Raw genomic sequence first — 23025 nt, 5'->3', positions numbered from 1 at the left:
TAATTTATTTACTTTAGATTCCAGTAAGAACTTCCCTTCTTTTCTTTCCCTGAGTCCCTCCACTTCCTGCGTTTCACCTGTTGTGGTAGGCTCATTCGCTGTGTCTGCCATGCTGCGCCCTCCAGACTGTCTGGCACACAACCTTCAGCACCAGCACCTTACCTCTGCATCTCCTCTCCCTGTAGGCTACTCTGGATTGTAGTTCTGCTTCTGGATTTTTTTGCATGCGTTCCAGGGATCAAAATCAGCTCACAGGCTTGCACAGCAAATGCCTTTAGCTGCTGAGCCATTTCACGGACCTTATCATTTTACTATTTTTACTTTTACATTTTGGTTTGCTTATATCTTAAAAACTATTGTTACATGTTCATATCCTCCTCCATTATCATTCCAACTCTTTTTCAGACCTGCCCTGACATCCCACCAACTTCATGTTTTTTTTTCATGGCCTATTGAGTCCAATCAGTGCTGTCCTCATGTGCAGGTGTGTAGGGCCACCAGCTGGCACATGGACAAAACACTAAGGGCCACTTGTGGAAGAAAAATGATTCTCCCTACTTAAGAGCCCTTCAACTGTCAAGTCTCTTCAGCTTCATGAGCCCACCCCATCTTCCACAATGTTCCATGATCCATGGGGAGGCCAGTACATAAACATTTTATTCAGGGCAGGGCACTCCGCAGTTACGTGTTCTGGACTCTGACCAGCAGTGAGTGTCTGTGTTGATTGCCATCTGCTACAAATTGAAGCTTGTCTGAAAGGGTTAAGGGTGCCATTAATATGCCAATAGAGAGATAAGTAGTTAGAAAGCAGTTTGATAATCTTTCTATAAAGAGAAAACAGTAACAGGTTGTCTTTTAGGGTCTACGGCCTCTTCAGCCACAGGTTCTTCACTAGGTTTACAGTAGTAGGCATGAGTTCCATCAGAAAGCTGTTGGCTACTCCCATAATACTTGCATGGCCCTGGCACCAATGGTGTATAGTGTCAGATCAGTCAGTCACCGTTTTAGCTCTCAGAGTTTGTGTGTGGGCCAAACAGTTGATGATTTTTCTTACTCAGTAGTTCATATAGAGCCTTCTGGCACGATGAATGACACTAGCCACTGGGGAGGATTTCTCAGACCATTGCTAGCTTCATTGCTCATGCCCTGTGATACATGTGTGTGTTGTGTGTTGTTTTTAGCTACAGGGTCTTACCATATCATTCTTTTGGGTAACTAAGATTAATGATGACAGTCTGTTTTATTTTTGGCATCTATGAGACTTCTTTGACTGACACAGCTCAAAGGATGTACTTTTTGTTTGATAACCATTAATTCCCCATACAGAGGGGCTTCGTTTAAACTCTTGTTTTGTTTGTATATGTGGAAACTTTTTAACTATCAAGTTTCCGTATGTTTTTTTCAAACATCCTTAGTGTTAGTTATCCATGCCCCATCCCACTTTTTCCCCTATATCTCCAAACCTCTCTCCACCTAAGTCTTTCCTCCACAGTATCCCTTCCTCTCTCTCTTCACACCACTGTGTTCTTCTATCCTCCTTCCTTTTTGAGTCTCCCTAACAATGGCTTCCTTCTAGTTGCCTGATTTCTTTTTTTCTTTCTTAAAATTTATGTATTTATTTATTGTTTATACAGTGTTCTGCTTGCATGTGTGTCTGCACACCAGAGGACGACACCTAATTTCTTTATGAGTTATAATGTGGCTACTAGGAATTGAACTCAGGGTCTTTTGGAAGAACAGGCAGTACTCTCTTGACATGTGAGCCCTCTCTCCAGCCCCAAGTTGCCTGATTTCTAAAACTACTCCAAGTCAATCACACATATTTAAAGATTTAAAGCTAAGAACTATGTTTTGAAAGAGTAGAAAAGATTGTCTTTCTGGGTCTGCATTTCCTCACTAAGTATGATTTTTTTCCCCCAGATCTACCGATTCACCTTCAAATTTCAAATTTTATTTTTCTTTGCAGCAAATGAAGTTTCATTGTGCACATGCACCACACTGTCATTATCCAGTCATTTCTTCATGTACATCAGGCTAATTCCATTTCTTAGCTACTGTGACTAGAGCAGCAATAAGTGGGCAATGTAATAGACTATAGAGTCCTTCCAGTCTCTATGCACAAGAGTGGTAGGCTTGGGTCATATGGTGGTTTTATGTATAGATTTATGGGGAATCTTCTCACTGACTTTCATAATGGTTCCACCAGCTTGTATTCCCACTAACGAGGAATAAAGGTTCACCTTTCCCCCTATTCTTGCCAGAATTTCTTCTCATTTGATCTCCTGATTGCAGTCATCTGACCGAGGTGAGATGGAATCTCAAAATAGTTTAATTTGCACAGTACATTCTGAGCTGCTTCTCTGGCCCAAGCCAATCCTTAGTTACACATACTGAGTCCATTATTTGATGTCAGGATTATTTCTGATGTCTTTTTTTCCATCATTCAGAGGAAGCAGAAAATGCCAAGATCCAAGGTTGTTTATGATGGCAGAGAGGAGGCACCTGTTTACCTAGATGTGTTTTTTCATCTCCTAGTTCACGGCCAGAGTCCTCCAGTAACAGTCAACCGTGACACAGAACATTGTGTCCTTGCCCAAGACTTAGTAATGACCTACACAATGCCCCAGGCCACAGTGAACTCACCTTGTCCTCTGCTCTAGGCCTTGTTGGGGGCTTCTCATTCATTTTAAGAGCGCCCCATGGGAAGTGTGTGGACTAAACAGACTGGGCTTCCTCTGATTTTCATGACTCCAGTTGTTTCTTCTCCGAGGAAGCAAATGACAATAACTTGGTTGAGAAAGGACACATTAGCAGATGCGGGTTTCAAATATGGCAGAATAGCAGTGCAGTTGACCCTCACCCTGCACTAGATGGTCTTCAGGCTTCAAAGTCAGCTCTGAAACTAGAGAACTCTAGCACTTCTCAATGTCCCCACCTCATTATACAACAGGGTGCATTCAGGGTGGTATGGCCTCAGAATGTCCCATATCCTGGGCGAAGCAATTACAAGCCACCTCCTAGGACAAAGCATGGTGCAACTGGAAACTGCTCAGGGTAGTACTTTGAATCAATTCAGGCTCTTGGGGAGAATAAAAGTTGTGACAAGAGAGAATTACCTTTATGTGTCCATTTGGTGACCTAAGAAATATTCACACAGATTTTGGCAACTGGAAGTACTTCTCATAATGGTAGAATGAGGAAATACGAAAGTCATCAAATCAGGCGACTTGTGTATTTACAGAACGAAAGCTACACGAAAAAGACATTTTCCTACTGAAATATTCTTTGAAAAATTTAATTTTCCTTCTCTTTGGCCTTGGTGGCAGAAGCAAGATGAGGAAAGGGAGGTCATCCTTTGGAAAGCGTTGCTGTGGCCATGAGGCCTACCAGCTTCAGAGGTCGACCTGTGGCAAATGTGGCTGCCCTGTCATGTGCAAGAGAAAGTTGAACTGGAGTGCCAAGGCTAAGAGGCGAAACACAACCGGGACCGGGCAGATGAGACACCTAAAAATTGTCTCCCAAAGATTCAGACATGGATTCTGTGAAGGAACAACACCTCAACCCAAGAGGGCAGCTGTTGCAGCATTCAGTTCATCTTGAGTACCTCATTCAGTAATAAAATAAATGCTCTGGTTTCAAAAAAATTTAACTTTCCTTAGAAAGTTTAAACTTTATTATCACAAATCTTGGAAGTAAGATAAATAATCTTTAAGTGTTTGCAACAAGAGGTTGTAGGGATGCCCCTGCTGTGTGGCATTTAAGAACAGAACGAAACACATTGCTATCTTCCTTGTCTTTCTGTGGATCTGGATTCTCCCTCCCCATCAAGGAGAGATCAACTTCAGACACATTTATAGAGTCCCTTCCCCAATAATGCCTTTGCTGGACAGAAATGCCGTGGGGTAAACTTTCACAGGACTGGGGTTTCAGGAGAGGCCATCTTGGGCACACATTTGGTAGAAGTTAGATGTTTGTTTCTCAAGCTGTTGATGTGCCTTCTTCACCACTTCATTTTCTTGCTTTGGCTTTGTGGGTCGGTGTGTGGACTCCCTTCATGCCCTGCTTCCCTGAAGCAAAAATCACTCCTCAAATCTCTTCATAGGGAAGGACACAGGCCCCCACTTTCCTGCCACCCACCATCTACAGCCTAGCCCTTCTGCACAGAATGTGGGGAGCTTCCATAGTCCTCATGTTTCTCTCTAATACAGACAACCATCCTCATCATCCACATCCTCCACCCCACCTGTCACCTCCTTGGTGCTCCAGCAGTTGACTCACTTTCCCTGGACATATCAGTACATAGCTCTGAAGGTTGAGAAGAGTAAAAGAGGCTGCTCTGATTTCTCTACAAGGGAAAAATACCTTTTACTATCTGACATGGGGCAGAAAGGAGGGCCTTGGCCTCAATGGTGAGTCCACAGTAATTGAGTAGGAGCCTTTCTCACACAGTGTGTATTTTTTTCTACCAAATAGATTTTGGAAATACACGTGCATTACTCTACATTTCTAAAGAGAATGAAGAGACACACAGTAGACCAAAAGCCTGGAATGACAGGATAAGGGCAGATGGTGAGGGACAGAGAGCCCTGGGAAGGGAGAAGATGGGAGGAATGTTTCCTCTGACTCAGCATCTGTGGGTGGCTTTTATGTCTGTTGTTTTCTGTAGCCTTGGTCTCACTGAGGAATCCAGGCAGGTGTCTAACCTACTATAAGTTTATGGATTGTCTCAACCTCATGTAATCCTCTTGTTTTAACCCCCTAATATGCTTGGATTTTAGTTTGAGCCATACCACCAGACCCTGGGAGAGACTTCGAGGAGAGAACAGGCAGGTTGAACTTGGAGACACTCAGGAGTTGAGGGAGATGAACGTGTGCTCAGAGAAAACATGAACAAGGGCCAGAAGAAACCTTTTTGCTATAGAAAGTGTTGTCTACTGTAGGTATGCTTTCCCAGCATTCTCTGGGAGACTTGGGAGAGGATTCCACTGTGGGGAGCCTGTTTCCTGCCTGTGAAAAGTCTGCAGCCCTGTCCATTCACTGTCTGAAGGAAGAAGGTGCATGTGTGAGGACTCAGAACCACATACCATTGTGAGACTTGATGCTCTCTGCTTATTTTTAAAAATTATTTATTAGTTATTAACTTTACATCCCATGGTAGCTCCACCCCTCCTTTTCTCCCAGTCCCACCCTTCCTCCCTCTTCCACTATCTTCCCTCACATACCCCTCAGGAAAGAGAAATCCCCTACTGACCCACCCCAGCATATCAAGTTACCTCAGAACTGAGCTCATCCTCTTATATGGTGGCCTGACAAGGCAGCCTTTCCAGGGCACAATGATCAAGACGCATGCGACAGAGTCCATGTCAGAGACAACCTAGCTCTCCTTACTAGGGGACCCACACGAAGATCAAGTGCCCATCGATGTACACTACATGTAGGAGGCCTTGGTCCAGTCCATGCCATAGGAATCCAAGGGTAAAGACCATGCCAACATATAAAGGCACACCCTATCAGAGTACACCTGACTTCTCACCAGAGACTCTTACATCCAGAAGGCCTGGTCTAGATATCTTTACAAACACTAAAAGACCACAGATGTCAGCCCTGTCTACTGCACTCAGCAAAACTCTTAATCACTATAGATGGAGAAAATGGGAAATTCCATGACAAAAACAAATTTAAACAATATCTATGCATAAATTCAGGCCTACAGAAGATACTACAAGAAAAAGTGTAACTCATGGAGGCCAAATACACACAGGAAAACACAGGAAATAAATAACCCAACATCAGCAAAACCAAAAGAAAGGAAGCACCGGCACACTACACATATACCCCCCACCCCATCCATCAAAATAACAGAAATTAACAACCGTTGGTCATTAACATATCTCAGCATCAAAGACCTCAGTTCCCCAATAAAAGACACAGGCTAACAGAACAGATGCAAAAACAGGACCCATCATTCTGCTGCATACAAGAAGCACACCTCAGCAGTAAAAATAGACATTACCTCAGAGTAAAGGACTGGAAAAAGGTATTCCAAGCAAACAGACCCAAGAAGCAAGCTGGTGTAGCCATTCTAGTAGCTAATAAAATAGACTTTCAACTAAAATTAATCAGAAGAAGCGGGGAGGACACCTCCTACTCGTCAAAGGAAAGATACACCCAGATGATGTCTCCATCCTGAACATCTATGCCCCAAACACAGGGGCACTCCGATTCATCAAAGAAATATTACTAAAGCTTAAATGACACATTGAGCCCCACACATTAATAGTGGGAGACTTCAACACCCCACTTTCATCAATAGATAGATCATTGAAACAGAAACTAAATGGAGAAATAATGAAATTAATAGACATCATGAATCAAATGGACATTATGTGCCAACCAAACTCAAAAGAACATACATTCTTCTCGGAACTCCATGGAACCTTCTCCAAAGTTGACCATATACTTGGCCATAAAACAAACCTCAACAGATAGAAGAAGATCAAAATAACCTCTTGCATCTTATCAGACTATCATGGATTAAAACTGGAACTCAACAACAGCACAAACAACAGAAAGACTACAGAAGTCATGAAAACTGAACAACTCTCTACTCAATGACCTCTCGGTAAGGAACAAAATAAAAAAAGAAATTAAAGACTTCATAGGCGTGTTTCAGGCATTTATTTCATTGAGGCTATCTTAAATGCCGTTGTATTCTTAAATTCCCTCTCAAAGTGGTCCTTATGGTGTATAGAAATGCTGTTGATTTTTGTATGTTGTGTTTTACATTCTAACATCTTTCTGATAGAGTGTCTCTGATCTAAGACTTTTCTGTTAGAACTTGTTTTAATTGTTGTGGTAGGATGTTGTGGGAAGTTTTTCTTCCTGTCCCTTAGCTCCTGGCATAACAACCCGTGAGACTCATTAAATATTGTACAAATATCTAGGCCACATATTTGGCTCTTTTTAGAGTAGCTCATAACTTAATTAACCCATTATACTTAAATCTAAGTTCTGCCATGGGGCTGGTTACCTGAGCTCAGGCACCATGCATCCATCTGTACCTAACCACCCCATAGTGACGGGCTGTAACTAGGAATTATCAGCTAAAGTAAACTTCTTCCTTAGGTTGTTTTCTTTCAGCATGTTTTTTTTTTTTTAAAGTTTGCATGCACACTGAATGTTTTATTGTTAGATTATAAAAATAAAATACAAAATAATTTTAAAACAAAATAATTTTAAAACAGAACTTAAAACACTGTACAAAGCTTTAATATGGTACAAATGGAAAAATTAAATAAATAATTACACTTTTACGTACAGATGGCCTAAGAGGGGGAAGGGATACAATGTAATACATTTAAAAACAACTTCAAAGAGAAACTGCACATCTCATTAAGAGGACAATAAAACAGATTAACTCATTTCTCTTGTTCAAGAATATAATTTGGGTTGTGACTAGATCTGATAACAGTTGTCAATAATAGCTGATAAACTACAATATCTAATGCAAAATGAGATGTGCCTCCTTTTCTGAAAAGCTTGGAATCTGTAAATGAATGGTCTGATAAAACAGGTGCTATTTTAGGAAAAGTGTCAAAGGGGATGAGAGCTGTACATCAGGGACAGCACGGTGGCTCGAGCCTGGATCATCAGATTTATTCTTTCTGCTCAACTCACCCAATCCAATCTCATTTAAGTTTTTTGTTTGTTTGTTTTTGCCTCCCCCTCCCCTAGTGAGACCAGGTCTCATGGAGCCCAAGTTGGCTTCAAATTCATTACACTGTCCGTTATGACCTTCAACACCTGTTCCTGTCTTCACCTCCTAAATGTTGAGACTATAGGCACATTCAGCATGTTTTTTTAAAATCACATCAATAGAACTGAATGTGTTTTACTATATTACTCCAAACAGTGGGAGCGCGGGTGGTCTCTGACTCTGATTCCTATCTTTGCGACCCTTTCCTTCTACTGAGGTGTCTCATCTGGCCTTACTGGGAGAAGAGACACCCAGTCTTACTTCAATTTGATATGCCATGGCTGCTTGATATCCACGAGAGGCCTGTCCTTTTCTGAAGAGAAATAGTAGTGGATGGGGGCAGGGCAAAGAGGGAAATTTGGGCATTGGGACTGGAAGGACAAGAAGGAGGGAAGCTGCAGTCAGGATGACACACACACACACACACACACACACACACACACACACACATCTTCATTGATTTTTTGTGAGTTTCATATCATGCACCCCAATCCTATGCATCTCCCTGTCCTCTGTATCTATCTTCCACCCTTGCAATCTCCCCTTCAAAACAAAATTTAAAAAGACACACAAATCAAACCAAACAAATCTTACAAAACATCTTATTGTGGAAGCTGTAGTGTGCCACAGTGTGTCCCACAATATACTTCTTTGCCCACACATCTTTACTTGCAAATGTTCATTGCAATGAGTCATTGGTCAGGGTCAAGGTCTCTGGCTTCTGTGACACCATCCATAGTGGATCGTCACAGGGACGCCTCCAGGTTATCCTGTTGTTGCCCTGTGTCACGGAGATCCTGCAGCAGGATCAGCAGTACCAAGCCCTTTCATGAGCTCCAACAGTTCAAAGACGTGCCAGATGTTGGGGTGGGTGAACCCAAAGCCCTGGTTCTGGGCCTAAGTGGTAGCTGAGCTGTTCAGCCTTCTGGATCTCCCTGATCCACACCACCAGAGTGAGCTCTCCAGCACTGCTCTGGCTAGACCACCCAATGCTGCCATAGGCAGAAGGCAGGATCAACTCTCCTGCTCTCGTGCCCTTGGGGCAGCTCACCTGTACCCACATCAGCTCCGCTCTGCTGCCCAGTGGAGGAGCTGGGTCCACCCTCCCAAGTGCTATAGCCAGTGAAAGGCTATACATCCTTGGGGCTGGCTCACCCATGCCTTCACCATCAGGGCCAGTTCCACTGTGTTGCCCAGGTGAGGTTCAGGGCCCACTGTCCTGCCAGTGAGGGTCAGGGACAGCTCTCCCACTCTCATGACCTCAGGGGCAGCTCTCCTGACTACTACAGTTGGCAAGGGGTGAGGGGAGGGAGAGCATCAACCCTCCTCCCAATCCACTTTATGATATACTTTAGGTATATTTCCACAATCCCTTTCTAGCATGCTTCTCTGATGGTGTATGACATACCGTTAGGCTTCACATATTAAAGTTTCTACCATCTCCTAAAGGATCATTTAAACAAATATTTTGTCACATGTGTCTTTTGCAGAGGTTTATGTCAAAAACCAATTATTATTTTTTATCTATGCCTTATATTTTACTGCATCTTTCCTAATTTAGAAATGCATCCTTTTCACTTAGAATGTCTGTCATTTCATTTCAATTAAATACTTACGTGCCTTTCCTATCTCTGTATTTTTTTTTCTTTCAAAACTTCAGCCAGTGCATTTCCCCTCCTTTTCTATCATGTATTCTTGTATCATGTGTTTACACTACAGCATTGATAGATGCTTTAAGAAGAGTATCTGTTCTTCTGTTCAAGTCAATCTGGTATCATTTATTCCAGTTTATTTGTTTAATGTATTTGTTTCTTTTCATTTATCCCAAAAATAAGAAGCCCACAAAGACCAGCTTTGTAGCTGATACATTATAGTTTGGTGTCACTTTTACCATCCAAACCCATAACCTCTACTCTGCCCTCTTACAATAATGTTTCTCTTCTGATACAAACCTTCTTTTTTTTTTTTTTTTTTTTTTGGTTTTGGTTCTGTTGTTGATAATTTTGGTTTTCAAGACAAGGGTGTGCGTGTGTGTGTGTGTGTGTGTGTGTGTGTGTGTGTGTGTGTGTGTGTGTGTGTGTGTGTGTGTGTGTGTCCCTGGCTGTCCTAGACTTGCTTTGTAGACCAGGCTGGCCTTGAACACACAGAAATCAGCCTAACTCTCCCTGCCCGAGTGCTGGGATTAACAGCATGCACCACTGCACCTGGCTAATGCAAAACATTCTTGACTTATTAAAACAAAATTCTACATACCAACAAGGATTTTTCCAACAGGGATATTTTTAGATTAATTTAGAAATTCAGATAAAGTGAATTTGTGGAAATAATTTAGTGGCACAATTCATGTAAAAAGGCTTTCTGTAGATATCATTGTATTGTCTCCCAAATTTGAGGAATCTTGGAAGAACCATCCACAGTGAATGAATTCTTTCTTTTATTCATTTCTAGCCATATGTTTATTATTTGTTCCATCTATTTCTCTGTAATAAACTATTTTGGTCTTAGGATTAGATGGTCATTAATTCTAACTATCATAGTGATTTTCCCAGAGGCTGTTTGAAATGCTGCTACTGTAGGAAATCGCTATAATAATTCTTGGACAAAATAAAAATAGAAATATCACATGATTTATCTCTATTAAACTGATTGGAACCCTAGTCTGAATGACAGAGAAATGCTTCCTTATCTGTGCTTATTGAAGCATTATTTACAATAACTTAGACATAGGTTGAGCTTATATTACCATTCACAGAATTCATAATTGATATTAAAAATATCATACACTCAGATACAGTGAAAGTTTAATTAGCCATAAATATAAGTGAAATTTACAATATTTACATCAAGAAAATCTATGAAACAGGAGAGGGTTAAGCAAAATAAGTCAGACTCAGAAAGGCACATCTTATTTTACCTCAGGTGCAGAAAACATATTTGCATGCATGATACCATTTCATACATAAAGAGGGCACTTCTGGTTCCATGGCGTATGCGTGCACACTATCTGCATGGAGGAGTGGGAACAACAGTGAGAACAATCATGTGTATGTAGGAAAAATTATCTTGTACATCATCAAAAATTAATGAAGATTTAATTAAAGTAAGCGAGTGAAGCCAGAAGAAGAAGAAATACACAGGTGAAGGAAGCAGTTTTCATCCATCTGTCCAACCAGGCACCCACTCATTAAGGAACACATCGATAAGGAACATTTCCAGTGATTTGCATCCTGTGTAGATGCAAATTTACATTTTTTTGTAGAGAAACAAGAGCCTTGGACTTTGTTGAGATCAGTTTCTAACGATAGACTCAAAATACAAACGTACCAGTAAAAGTGATATCATAATGGAAGCTTTTGGAAGATCAATAACTAACCACAAAATTCATGAAACAGTGGGTGATTGACTGGGTGATTGATGAGGTGTCACATCCTATAAGCAGTACACAACAGAATTGGAGGAGGTACCACTGAAGCTGAAACTAAAATAACTCAATCGGCCTATGCATTGGAGGATCTAGAAGAGGGTTGGAGACAGCAGTTTAGGGTTAGGCAGGGGAAATTTACAGTAGTGGTTGAAATAGTGATCATTATTGAAATAGTGGTGAGAAAACATTTTAGCTCTATCTAAAACAGAAGAAATATGTGTTCAAGAGAGAGAGGGGGGAATGAGTCTATTTTTACTTACCTGTGAGTTCTTTGTTTAATGTCAGGTTTGTTCTGACATCATTCTCAAAGCTCATTTAGGAAGTGACAGAAAGGACCCATGTGTTTACTTTCATCTAGTTCACATCCAGATTCCTTAAGTCCAAAGTCAAATAAGAACTCTGACAGAGAAACAGAACATAGTCTCTGTTTTCAAGACAGTCCCCTCCTAGGCTCAATCTAGGGCCAGAAACTATTCTCAACAAGATTATAGAAGAAAATTTCCCCCATCCAAAGAAAGAGATGCCTATAAACATACAAGAGGCCTACAGAACACCAAATAGAATTGACCAGAAAAGGAAAACTGCCCATCACATAATAATCATGACCTTATGACCTTCAATGTTGGTGTTGCCTCTTGGATTTCTGGGAACAAGCAAGAATAAAAATGCCAGCAGAGGCTGAGAAAGGAGATTTAGTAGAGGGAGAAGAGCAGGCAGTTGGGGAAGATAGGCTAGAAAAGCTGCTATAGCTTAGAACTGTTAGCATTTGGAAAGCTGGGAGAAGGGGCTGTTTAAGCAGATGCTGGGGAACTGAGGGAGGAACGGTTGGGGGACACATGTGAAGAGGCTGAACTGGAAACTGGGGGAGACAGTGGGAAAGAAATTAGATTCAGTGATCTCCCCCCCATACTTCTTTCTCTCCTATCTAGTGTTAGGTGGTGAAACCAGGGGGATAAACGGTGGAAAAAAAGAAGAACCCCCCAAGTAGAAAACATCCAGCTCCAGTAAAGCTGACAATTCAATTAGATTGGCTGTCCAGCAAGTCCAAGGATCTTCATGTCTTTTCCTCACCAACACCGTTACAGATACGTGTTGTAGCACCATGCTTTTGCTGTGGGTAGTGGAGTTTGAAACTCAGGCACCCATAGTAAGGTGGGAATTTTACTGACTGGCATTTCTTTAGTCCCAAGCATTTGTACTCTTGAGCCCTCAGTCTCCAGTACCAGGAGATGGGGAGAAAACAGCAAGAACTTAAACCACACAGCATATTTAAAGTTGATTGAAGCCCATTAATATGCAACCAATTACCATAGTGTCAAAATATGAAAACCCTGATGTTTTATGTAATTGGATAGGTGTTATGAAGTTAAAAATTACTTAGGAGAAATATGAGCATAGTAAGCGAAGAAGACGAAGGAAGTAGGCAGAGGAATTGGAGAGAAAAAGGAAAAGTAGGGCTAAATAAGTAAAGGAAACAGAGAATGAAAGAAAAACAATGGTCTTACTCAGCACTGAACCATGCGCACTACAATGCTAGCCTGCCATGCTATATATTCTAGGAGATTTAGTAGTAACACGGATGCTATAGGGATAACCAACCATTTTATGATTGGATTTGGAGCCTAAGTGACCTATGACTGGTTACTTTTCTGCAAATTAACCATCTTTATCTTTGCACTTCTCAAGGATACTGTCACTACCCATGTCAGTTTCTTCTTTCTCTCTCTTTTTAATGAGGCCCTTTCTCTCTCTCATTCTCTTCCTGCTTCTTAGACAGAATCTGACTATGTAACGCTTGATAGCCTGGATCTCGGTTTGTAGAACTCACAGAGACATGCCAGACTCTGCCTTCCAAGTGCTGGGATTAAAGGCATAGGCTACCCCACTTGGCAAATTTCTTTTCTTTTCTTTTTTCCTTCTGTCTCTACTTCACAGGGCTACAAGGAAGGAGTTTCCTCTTTGAATTTTCTTGACATTGATTCCAATGAATGATTCCAATTGAAGGTCTCTACCTTGCCCAAATATATTATAGATGTGGGTTTCTGTGTTTTTTCCAATTTCATGTAGTTTTAATTCTGGAAAATTTTTCTGCCTTTTAAATATTTTTTCTATTTTTCAATTGTCTCCTTGAGTTTTGACTTCTGTGTTGCATACAGTGGTTAAAAAATTTTTAATTTTATTAATTTATTCAGATTACAACTCAATTTTTATCACATCACTTGTATCCTCCTGTTCCTCCCTCCCTCCTGCTTTCACCCTATTCACCTCTCCTAGGTCTATGACTGAGGGGGACCTCCTCCCCAGCTATATAGTCATAGGCTATCGAGTCTCATCTTGGTAGCCTGCTTATTATTTCTCTGAGCGCCATCAGGCCTCCCTACCAAGGGGAGTTGGTCAGATATGGGGCACCAGAGTTCATGTCAGAGTCAGTCCCCGCTCTCCACATAACTGTCCTGTCCATTGGGAAGATCAGAGTAGGGGTTCAATGTTTACTACTTCTATTGTCCTTGGTTAGTGCAATAGTTTGAGCAGACCCCTGCTGGAGCCGAATCCACCCTTCAAGATGTTCTTCTTGTAGGTGTCTAGGACCATCTGGGTCCTTCTATTTCCCCATATCCTATATTTCTCTTATCTTGAGTCTCAGTAGGATCCTTAATCTATCCCAATCTCCTGGTAAGTGAAGACTTTTGTGGGACATGCCTTTTGGGGTAGTGAGTATATACCATCTGAGTCTTTCTGATTCTGAGTTATCTCACTCCCTATGATCATTTCTAGTTCATCCATTTGTCCACAAATTTTGGGATTTTCTTGAGAGTCCATCTTACACCCATCAGAATGGCTAAGATCAAAAATTCAGATGACACCATGTTCTGGCGAGGATGTGGAGAAAGAAGAACACTCATTGTTAGTGGGAATGTAAACTTGTACAACTACTTTGGAAATCTATCTGGCTCTATCTCAGAAAACTGGGAATAGGAATTCCTCAAGACCCAGCTATTGCACTCCTTGGAATATACACAGAAAATGCTCCACCACACAACAAGGACATATGCTCAACCATGTTCCTAGTAGCCTTATTCATAATAGCCAGAACCTGGAAACAGCCTAAATGTTACTCAGTTGAAGAATGGATAAAGAAACTGTGGTACATTTACACTACAGAATACTACTCAGCTATTTAAAACAAGGAAATCTCGAAATGTGCTTACAGTGGTTTTAAGATTTACTTCATTAAACATTTTATTCCAGTTGCTTTTACGTTAGATGTAATGTGGTTGGGACATCAGTTTTATTTAAATATTAATCTGTTGTAATATTTGTGTGGCTGATGACTGTATCACAATATTGGAAGTATTTTTGCTTTTCTATGTTTACTTGATTACCCATAAGAGGCAGGAACCTCAGCAGCCTGAGCTTTCTGAAGCACTTTCCTATGGTCCTTCAAAGCAAGCAAGCACCCATCAGACTGCAGCGTATGGACCACATTTAGAACAGTAGGCAGTAGGCATCACTAAAAGCCCTTCTTTCTCTTCTCTATCATTTCCTCCTGTGCCCTGCTGTGGTACAAAGCCGGGATAGTTTTACTGGGGAAGAAAATGTGGAAGTAGTCATAGAGACATAATGAAGAGCCATTAATTAGAAATGAATATGAAGTTTTGATTAGAATACAAGTTTACATGTTTTAACTATTGAATAAGAAATTGTGCTGCATTTCATGTTAGGAATGGAGAATGCAGTCCATCTACTTCAGTGAAGCTTAGGACAACCAGGGATTTTCTTTCAGAATATGGAGCTTATCATAAATGTTACCACAGGTTGAATCCGGAAGTTACTGCATTGGAGTGAATAGCACCGTTGTTCAGGGGTTTCAGAGAGACAATGTTTGTTATCCTCTTTAATCATTTTCACTTAAGTCCACAGAAATGGGAAACTTACTTGCAGGGCATTGCAGAACCGTGCTTGACCAAGCACAGTGTTCCTGATGTTTGATCCTCAGGCATGATAATCATGCTGATGGACATTACCTCTGTAACTTTATTACCACCACTGAAAATGCAATTTATATAAAAAAAAAAAACCCCATTCAGTGCAAGGCCCACTGCTTAGGGTAACAACACACAGATGGTAGCATGCTAGAAGAGTAATTTATTAGTGCAAGATGTTGAAATCTTCACATAATGCAGGCAATCACTTCATGATTGGGGGGAAGCTCATACCCGGTGGGACCATACTTTCTACATATCCCTTCAGACCACATTCCAGTAAAATTTTTGTCTGAAAATAAAAAGAAAACAGGAGAATAAAGGTAGGGAGAGTCAGGCAGCTCCTGGAGAAGAGATCTTAACAAATCAAGAACCCAAGAGAGCAACGTGGAAAGACAGAAGGGAAAATATAAAGCATTCTCAGGGAAATTCCATCAAATAATGCATATTAGTGGAAACTTCTTCCAAATATAGGCAAGTACACTCTGAATGGATTCAACACTGTGGCTCAAGTCCTTCTCTCTCTGTGATGAAGAATGAACTTCCTCTGATATAGAATTGTGAATTCTACTTTCCTCCCAATGGGATAACCAGGGGAGATCCAGAGCAGACGTGAGTAAGAAGTATTGTAAAGGGAGGTTCATGGGCTCCTGGCAGGGCCAGCAATGGAAGTAGAGAAGGGCATCCTGCCAATACTCTGCTTTTAGTGAGGTTGTCTCCAGCTTCCTGCACCCCAACTGTGTGATTTTCATTCACCAGCTTTCCACTCCAAAAGTATTCAGGAGGGATAATTTTCATTTATTGTACAGATGCTAACTTCAGCAAAGCTCCCAACAGATTGACAATAGAGTTAGACTGGAATCCTCTTTGTAGGGCTCTACTTGTCCTTGTTAGGATGCCACGAGTACGTTGCACCTAAGTAGAACTCCGGAAGGAGGCGCCAGTCCCAGGCACTGTTTACACCTGAGCTCAGACCAGCGGTGTGTTCCTGAACCAACCCATCACTGAAGTCCTGTGCTTCCCCCATCCATGTGTTCCCCACACAATGTCAGGTCATCTTCATTTGTGGCCTTCTGAGTGTGCAAAGCAAAATGAGCATACCAACACACTTCCTATTATAGCTCGGTCAGTTTTCCACATCTGGTCTACACATCTCTTCACTTCGAGCTTTGCGTCAACAGCCTCCTCAGGCGCGTCATATCTCTCAAGTTCTGCCTTCAGTTTTCCTTCTGACAGTAAAACGAAGGTGACGCTTTCACGCACGACAGCTTTGCAGACTGCACCTGCATTAGCTGGAAAGTGTAAGGAGAAAGAGAAAGAGTTTTGGTTGATCAAAATTACTTTTGGATTTTGCTTGGCTTTGTTTTCTGAGACAGGGTTTCTCTTTGTAGTCCTGGCTGTCCTGGAACTTACTTTGTAAACCAGGCTGGCAGGGAACTCACAGAGATCTGCCTGCCTCTGTCTCCTGAGTGCTGGGTAAAGGCATGTGCCACCATCACCTGGATACTTTTCATTCTTTATATATCTATCATGAGCCTCTGTGACTTGACACTGCAGACAGGACAGGATACACAGTATATGTGACCTATTCCTTTGACTGCACTGATACAAGATCACACAGCAACAGACTGAACATAGATTATTGTCAGCTCTGTATTATTGGTTTCTGTATTTTATTCCACATTCATAACTCCCACAGCTTCAATGTCTTGCTGAAATTCCTCTTTCTATCATTAAAAATTTGAAGTTTGTCTGCATCTTCAGTAGCATTTTTATGACTCTTGGATATTTGGAAAGAGGGATTTTTTGCCTCATCCAACTTGACATAATAACAGAATTAGAATATTAGGAGAGAAACTAAAAAGCAGATAGACTGCTTATGTGTAGAACTTTGAAACGGACAGAATTAGGTCACCACATCAAGTTCAGTTCAAGGTAAAAAGCCAAAGTTACAAGAGTTAATCAGTTAAAAATATTTTTATACATAAATACAATACACTATATACAATAAGAAGAACCACAAAACAATCAGGTATTATATAAATGTTACATTTATAGTGTTTTGGCTTTTTGAATTTGGCAACCTTGAAGAAAACATCTTTCCTATCTTGGTGAGTCTAAAATTCTGAAGGTAAATAAGTATCTATTATATCTCGTCTCTATCAACCTAAAACATCTGTGCAGAGCTAAAAGCATCTTAACCCCTAAACAATTAAGCTAAATTGTAAAACTAAACTATCTGGTCTTCAACCCCATCAGAGACTTGAGAAGGCGTAAAATTGATTACCTGAGTAAACCAGAGGTGCAGGTTAGCAGCTTCCAAAGTGAAAAAAATGAGAGAGAGAGTTTGCTGCCTGAACAGTCACCCAACACCCTCTATAATATTGGAGCATCAGTTTCAGCCTTCTGGCTCGGTATATCTGAGAGACATATTTGTGAAGCAGGAACTATTGAGGACTTGCTTACCCTGTCTTGGCCGAGCTTGGCGGTTGATGCTGCCTGCATCCAAGCTTGCCCATTTTTAGGCAGAATGAGAATGTTTTACCCAATGGCTTGTTTGCCACATTTGAAGCCATCTCCATAAGGAGGTTCATTGATACTCATCATCTTCTTTGAGGTAGGTTGGGTGTTGCCGGGAGTTAACCTGCCTTACTGTCAAAGAATCTTTAAAATAACAGAAACATCTTCAAATGCCGTATTCTGTAGGTCTCTGAGGTTTTTGAAGCCTGTATCTAATGATTTTACTTCATCTATGTAAAGAATCATATCTATCTTTTAAACCCGGGAGCTATATTTTTGTGATTAAAAATAGACTAGTAATTGACATGACCATGATTTGATCAACTAGCAATTAGCTTGTATCACTTAACTATCCTAAACCACCTGCAATAACACTTTCTAATTATTGGAAGTAAATCTTTGATTCTACTTGAATTGTATGGGTACAATACCTCATACTGGAGAAGAAATATCTATAATGTGTGTGAAGACTAATCTGAAATTTGAATTCTGTACAATGTGTCAAAGTTAAACTTATTTTGCATCAATATACCAAAATCTATACCAACGAATTAAAAGTAACGTTATTTGTGAGTAACAATTAAGGCCTAAAGATGAGGAGTAGATTCAATAGTCTACTTTTTGTCCTATCATCCCTGTATATTTTGATAGTCCCCCTTCTTTGTTTTTGTTTGTTTGTTTGTTTGTTTGTTTTTGAGTTGGTCAGTTTTGATGCACACCAGAGCATATCTGGGAAACTGGGGAAAGCTTTGCTTTTGTACAATGATGCTCAGATTTACTTCTAGGGAGGTGGACAGGGGAAACGGACACCTGCCTTATGGATTGGAAAGATCTTCCATGAATGTTTGTGCAGAACTGAAGAAATCAACTTTCCTAATGTAGGTTCCACATTCCTTTCAAGGCTCTTGAAAATAAAAAAACAACAACAACAAAAATCTCCAGAGATGGCCCTGGCTTGCTTCAGACCTAAGTTCCGCATGTTTCAACCTCACCTAAGTGGGATACCAGGGATGTGCCAGCAAAGCTAGTTTTCTCAAGGACATAATCATGCTTTAATTAGGAGGTGCCCAAACAGGACCTGATGTGAGACGTAAGCAGATTCCAGCAGACTGTATGGAGATGGTGTGGGCTATAGGATGAGGGCTATCTAGGCAGACAGGAAGCGATGCAGAAAGGAAAGAGAGAGCAACTGCCCATAAAACATGGTTCCTTTGGAAGGCACAGAGTATGCAATTATGGTGTGTTTATGTGCATATGGATTGTTTGCAAAAATTAATTTTAGAAAATTAGGCATCTTACTGGTAATGGCCACACCATTTCTATCCCCTTCCCAGTAGGACCCCCAGCAAGCTGACCAGACTGCACAGGCCTCCTTATTCTCAGAGTCTAGTTGAAGGATTTGAAGATGTGTCACTCACAGATCCAAAGAACAGTGACTGTTGGAACGAAGAACTCTCTCAAGTCACGTTTTCAGATACAAAGACAGTAAACTGAATAATAACACAACAACAAAAAACCCTCCGTTTAATAAAACATGCTTTCTCAACTTTGTTCATAATAGCCTTTTTGGTTGTTTCACGCCCCCCGCCCCACTGCCCCGCTCCAGCCCGCCTCTGCACCTCACCAAGCTTCCTAAGTAAGAGAAATTAGTTGAAAGTATCCAGGCTCTTTTTGAAGGGTTAATAAAAGGGATTGGTAGAAATTTTAGGTTATTGGTCTTTTCCTGACCTTGAACTTATCATACATGAACTTACCAACTGTTCAAAGAGGTGAACTCACCAGGAGCTGTGGCTGGATGGATCATAATTACACTCACCTTCATAGCAACAAACAGCCAGTATGATCAGGAGAAGACACAGGCTCAGCCTCATGGTGCTCAGTTTGCTTTAGACTAAGCAAATGGTGAGCAAATGGATCTATCAGGGCCTATGGGGACCAGGGATATTTATACACCCTAAAGCTTACTCATCCTACCCTCAGGCAAGTGAGCTCACAAAACCTGATTTAGGCCCTCCTGTGTCACTGAGGTCTTATCCCCTCACCTCCCTCCATCCTGTTGGGCTGTATCCCAGATGAACTGTCTCATAGGAACATTAATCTTCCTTCAGGTGACCTTTCACACCCCCAGGAAGCAATTTATAATATTTCAGTTTACTTTTGAGCTTTTGATTATTACACTTGACTTCTCTCCTTCTCAACTGGCACAGATTGCTTCTGACAGCAGGATGACATTCTCTAGGGCACAAAATGTCCAAATTACCAGCCCTGGAAATGAGAGCTTTGCATTGGGACCCTGCCAACATTCATTTATATCCCAGCACAGAACTACATCAAAAAATATGGAAGGTCTGAAAAAACAACCTCAAAGCACCAAAGCAAAAAGGAAAACAAACTCCAAGTCAGTTAAAGAAGGAAACACTGAGTATGAGAAAGCAAAAGTGTAGAGCAGAAAACACAGAAAACACCAATGAAACAAGGACACAGCTCTCAAAAACTATGCACAAACTAGAGAAATATGCATCTAGACTAATATAGAAAAAAGTGAAAAAAAAAAAAACCTGAAAGAAACTATGAAACCAAAAGGAAGCCATTATACCAAATATACTATCATGACAAAACTGGCAAAGATTGGCAGTGGTTGTTACGATAAACTTCATGTCAACAAATGCCATAACCCAGAATGAAGGATCCATTTATGAACATATATATTTTATCAAAACAGAATTATGAAAAAAATTTTAAAGCCTGAATAGACAACAATATGTGATTGGAATATATGTGGAACAAAAATTCTCATACCATCAATAATACAGCTAGAACAAAATGGCTTTACTAGTAAATTCTACTAAACATTTGGATAATTAAGATTTTTTTATTGCTATTTTTTCCAAAGCTTCATTTAGGGAATTGTTTGTAAAACATTCTATGAGGTCAGCATTTCTGTGATCCAAAATCACACAAAGGCATACTCCCATGCACACAGAAATCAGACCCACAAAGCTCCAGTATCCTTGATAAAAATGCTTGTAAAAATGCTCATCAAAATTTCAGCAAACAAAGCGCAATAGCACATTGGAAAGATTATTCGTGGCTGTCAACAGTGTTGCAGGAATATATGCAGACCAATACACATATATGCTACCTCAGCAAATTAAGGAGAAAATCCCTTAATCATTTTACTAGATGCAGAAAGGGCATCATATAAAACTTAAGAAGAGCACTTGGTGGGCTGGCAAAATCAGTTCAATGAAGAAAGATGCTTGCCACCACGCCTGATGACCACAGTGAACCACAGTGCGAAAGGAGTGAACTGTTGGCACTGATTCTCCTCTGACCTTTGCATGTTTACAGTGACACATGCATGCCTCCACATACACACACAGAAATGTATAAATAATGTAATAATTTCAGATTGACAACTTATTATAACAACATGGAATGAACTATGCATTAAAATGTACCTCATTATAAAAAGACTGCTTACAATAAGCCAAGGACCAACATCATCCTGACGGAGGAGGAACTGAAAGCTGTCCCATCACATCCTGTAAGGAAAGGTGTCTACTTTCTGTGTTTACTCTAAGTTTGGGTGTCCTACCAACAGCAACCATGCATAGAAAAGCCACAGGCAGCCGTACAGGAAGGAGGACAAAACACTGTCAGTGTCAGAAGATGCCATGATCTTATGTGTAGACATAAAGATTCTACCAAAACAGTTACAATTTATAAATCAACTCATCAGGCTTCCAGTTACAACTTCATAAGCAGCGGTGCTAGCCAACACTAACAACACGGTTATCTGAACTGCAGGTTAAGGGGTAATTCTATGTTTAGAACTATAAAAACAATAAATGCCAAGATTAAATCTGACTGAAGATTAAAGATCCTAAAACATAAAGCTGTTGGGCGATGACGGCACACACCTTTAATCTCAGCCCTTAGAAGGCCGGGCTCTGTGAGTTCAAGGCCAGCTTGTTCTACAGAGTGAGTTCCAGCATAACCAGGGATACACACACACGCACATGCACACGCACACACACACCACATGTACATGCACACACACACACACATGCACACACAGTCACCCCTGTCTCAAAAACCAAAATAAATAAATAAAAACTAAAAAAATAAAGCTGTATAACAGGACGTGGCAGCAGGGGTGAAACAATGTGCTCCTCTCCTGGGCAGATGGACGCACACCCCTGTCTTTTTAGGCCAGGGCTTTGTCTGTATTGTCTCTCTATGTCTTCCATTCCAGGTCCCCTTCCTTCCTCCCCAAGCCCCACTTTTGTAAGTATTAGTGCTACCTCATTCCCAGGACTGTTGCTGTGAAGGCCAGTGACTTAGCAGGGTGCCTGCCATCCACTTGCTGGTACAAATGGTACCTACTTATATTGTGTCAAACATTTTCATAAAAAAACACTGAGGTAAGAACTTCATTGTTCTACCACAGAAGTGTGATATGTGAGGTACTGACTGTATCAATCAGGCCAAGTTACACACTTCAGAGTATGTTCATATATCAATATATACAGTATACCACATATAATTTAGGGTTCATTTATCCATTAGTAACAATGTACAATAAGCTTTAAAGCATTTTAAATGCTTTGCCACTCACTGTGCTTTGGGACTATTAACATGACAACAGTATACGCAATTTTAAAAAGAGAATTTATTTGTAAATTCTGTCAACAAAACATTTGAAAAAAGAGCAATTAATTAAACATCTAATGAACATGGGTCAATTTACCTTTTTCTTTCTAACTGAATGGTTTAGTTCATTTCCAAGTATAGCTAACTTCTGGTTCTTTTTCATGTAGATTATGAAACAGAAGCAGGGGTTTCAGTGAAATCCTATGGACCATCCTTCCTTCCTTCCTTCCTTCCTTCCTTCCTTCCTTCCTTCCTTGCTTCCCTCCATGTGTATGTGTATGCTGTAGTGTACACGTGTGGGTCAGAGCACAATTGTGTCAGTTCTTTCCTTCTAAGGTCTGAACCTCAGGTTTTGAGCTCAGATGGCTGGACTTGGCCACAAACACTGGCCCTACTTATTTCTCTTAAAATAAAATTTTATGAGTCACTGCAAGGGTGAACAGTCTTGGAAATATTATGACAACAGTATAGTTTGACATCTCTTCCAGGTTTATTTATTTATTTGGTGCTGAGGCAGGCATTTTTTTTTTCATTGAACTACATTCTAGCCCTCAGCCAATCTGTTAGAAAATGTGCACATCACTGAGACAGACTTCTCTTAAGATGTCACCTACTGTGAGTGTTGCATGGCATCTCAAGTGGCAGCTCCACTCCTGTGTCAGTATCTGGTCTTCCAGAAGCAGGGA

General features: G+C 40.7%; 1 protein-coding gene across 1 annotated transcript; it reads right to left on the bottom strand.

Moving 5' to 3' along the window:
• Nucleotides 1–15368: 15368 nt before the first annotated feature.
• On the bottom strand, nt 15369–19554 carry LOC127189797 (prostatic steroid-binding protein C1-like). The gene is made up of 3 exons (XM_051146898.1): nt 19500–19554; nt 16265–16455; nt 15369–15455 (listed from the first exon to the last, which is right to left on the bottom strand). Exons 1-3 carry the CDS (start codon nt 19552–19554, stop codon nt 15369–15371), a joined length of 333 nt encoding a protein of 110 aa, XP_051002855.1.
• Between the last annotated feature and the right edge of the window lie 3471 nt (nt 19555–23025).

This window comes from Acomys russatus, chromosome 5, assembly GCF_903995435.1.
Source record: "Acomys russatus chromosome 5, mAcoRus1.1, whole genome shotgun sequence".
Lineage (NCBI taxonomy): Eukaryota > Metazoa > Chordata > Mammalia > Rodentia > Muridae > Acomys > Acomys russatus.
The sequence above is the reverse complement of the archived record's forward strand: the minus strand, read 5'-3'. Positions and strand labels throughout refer to the sequence as shown.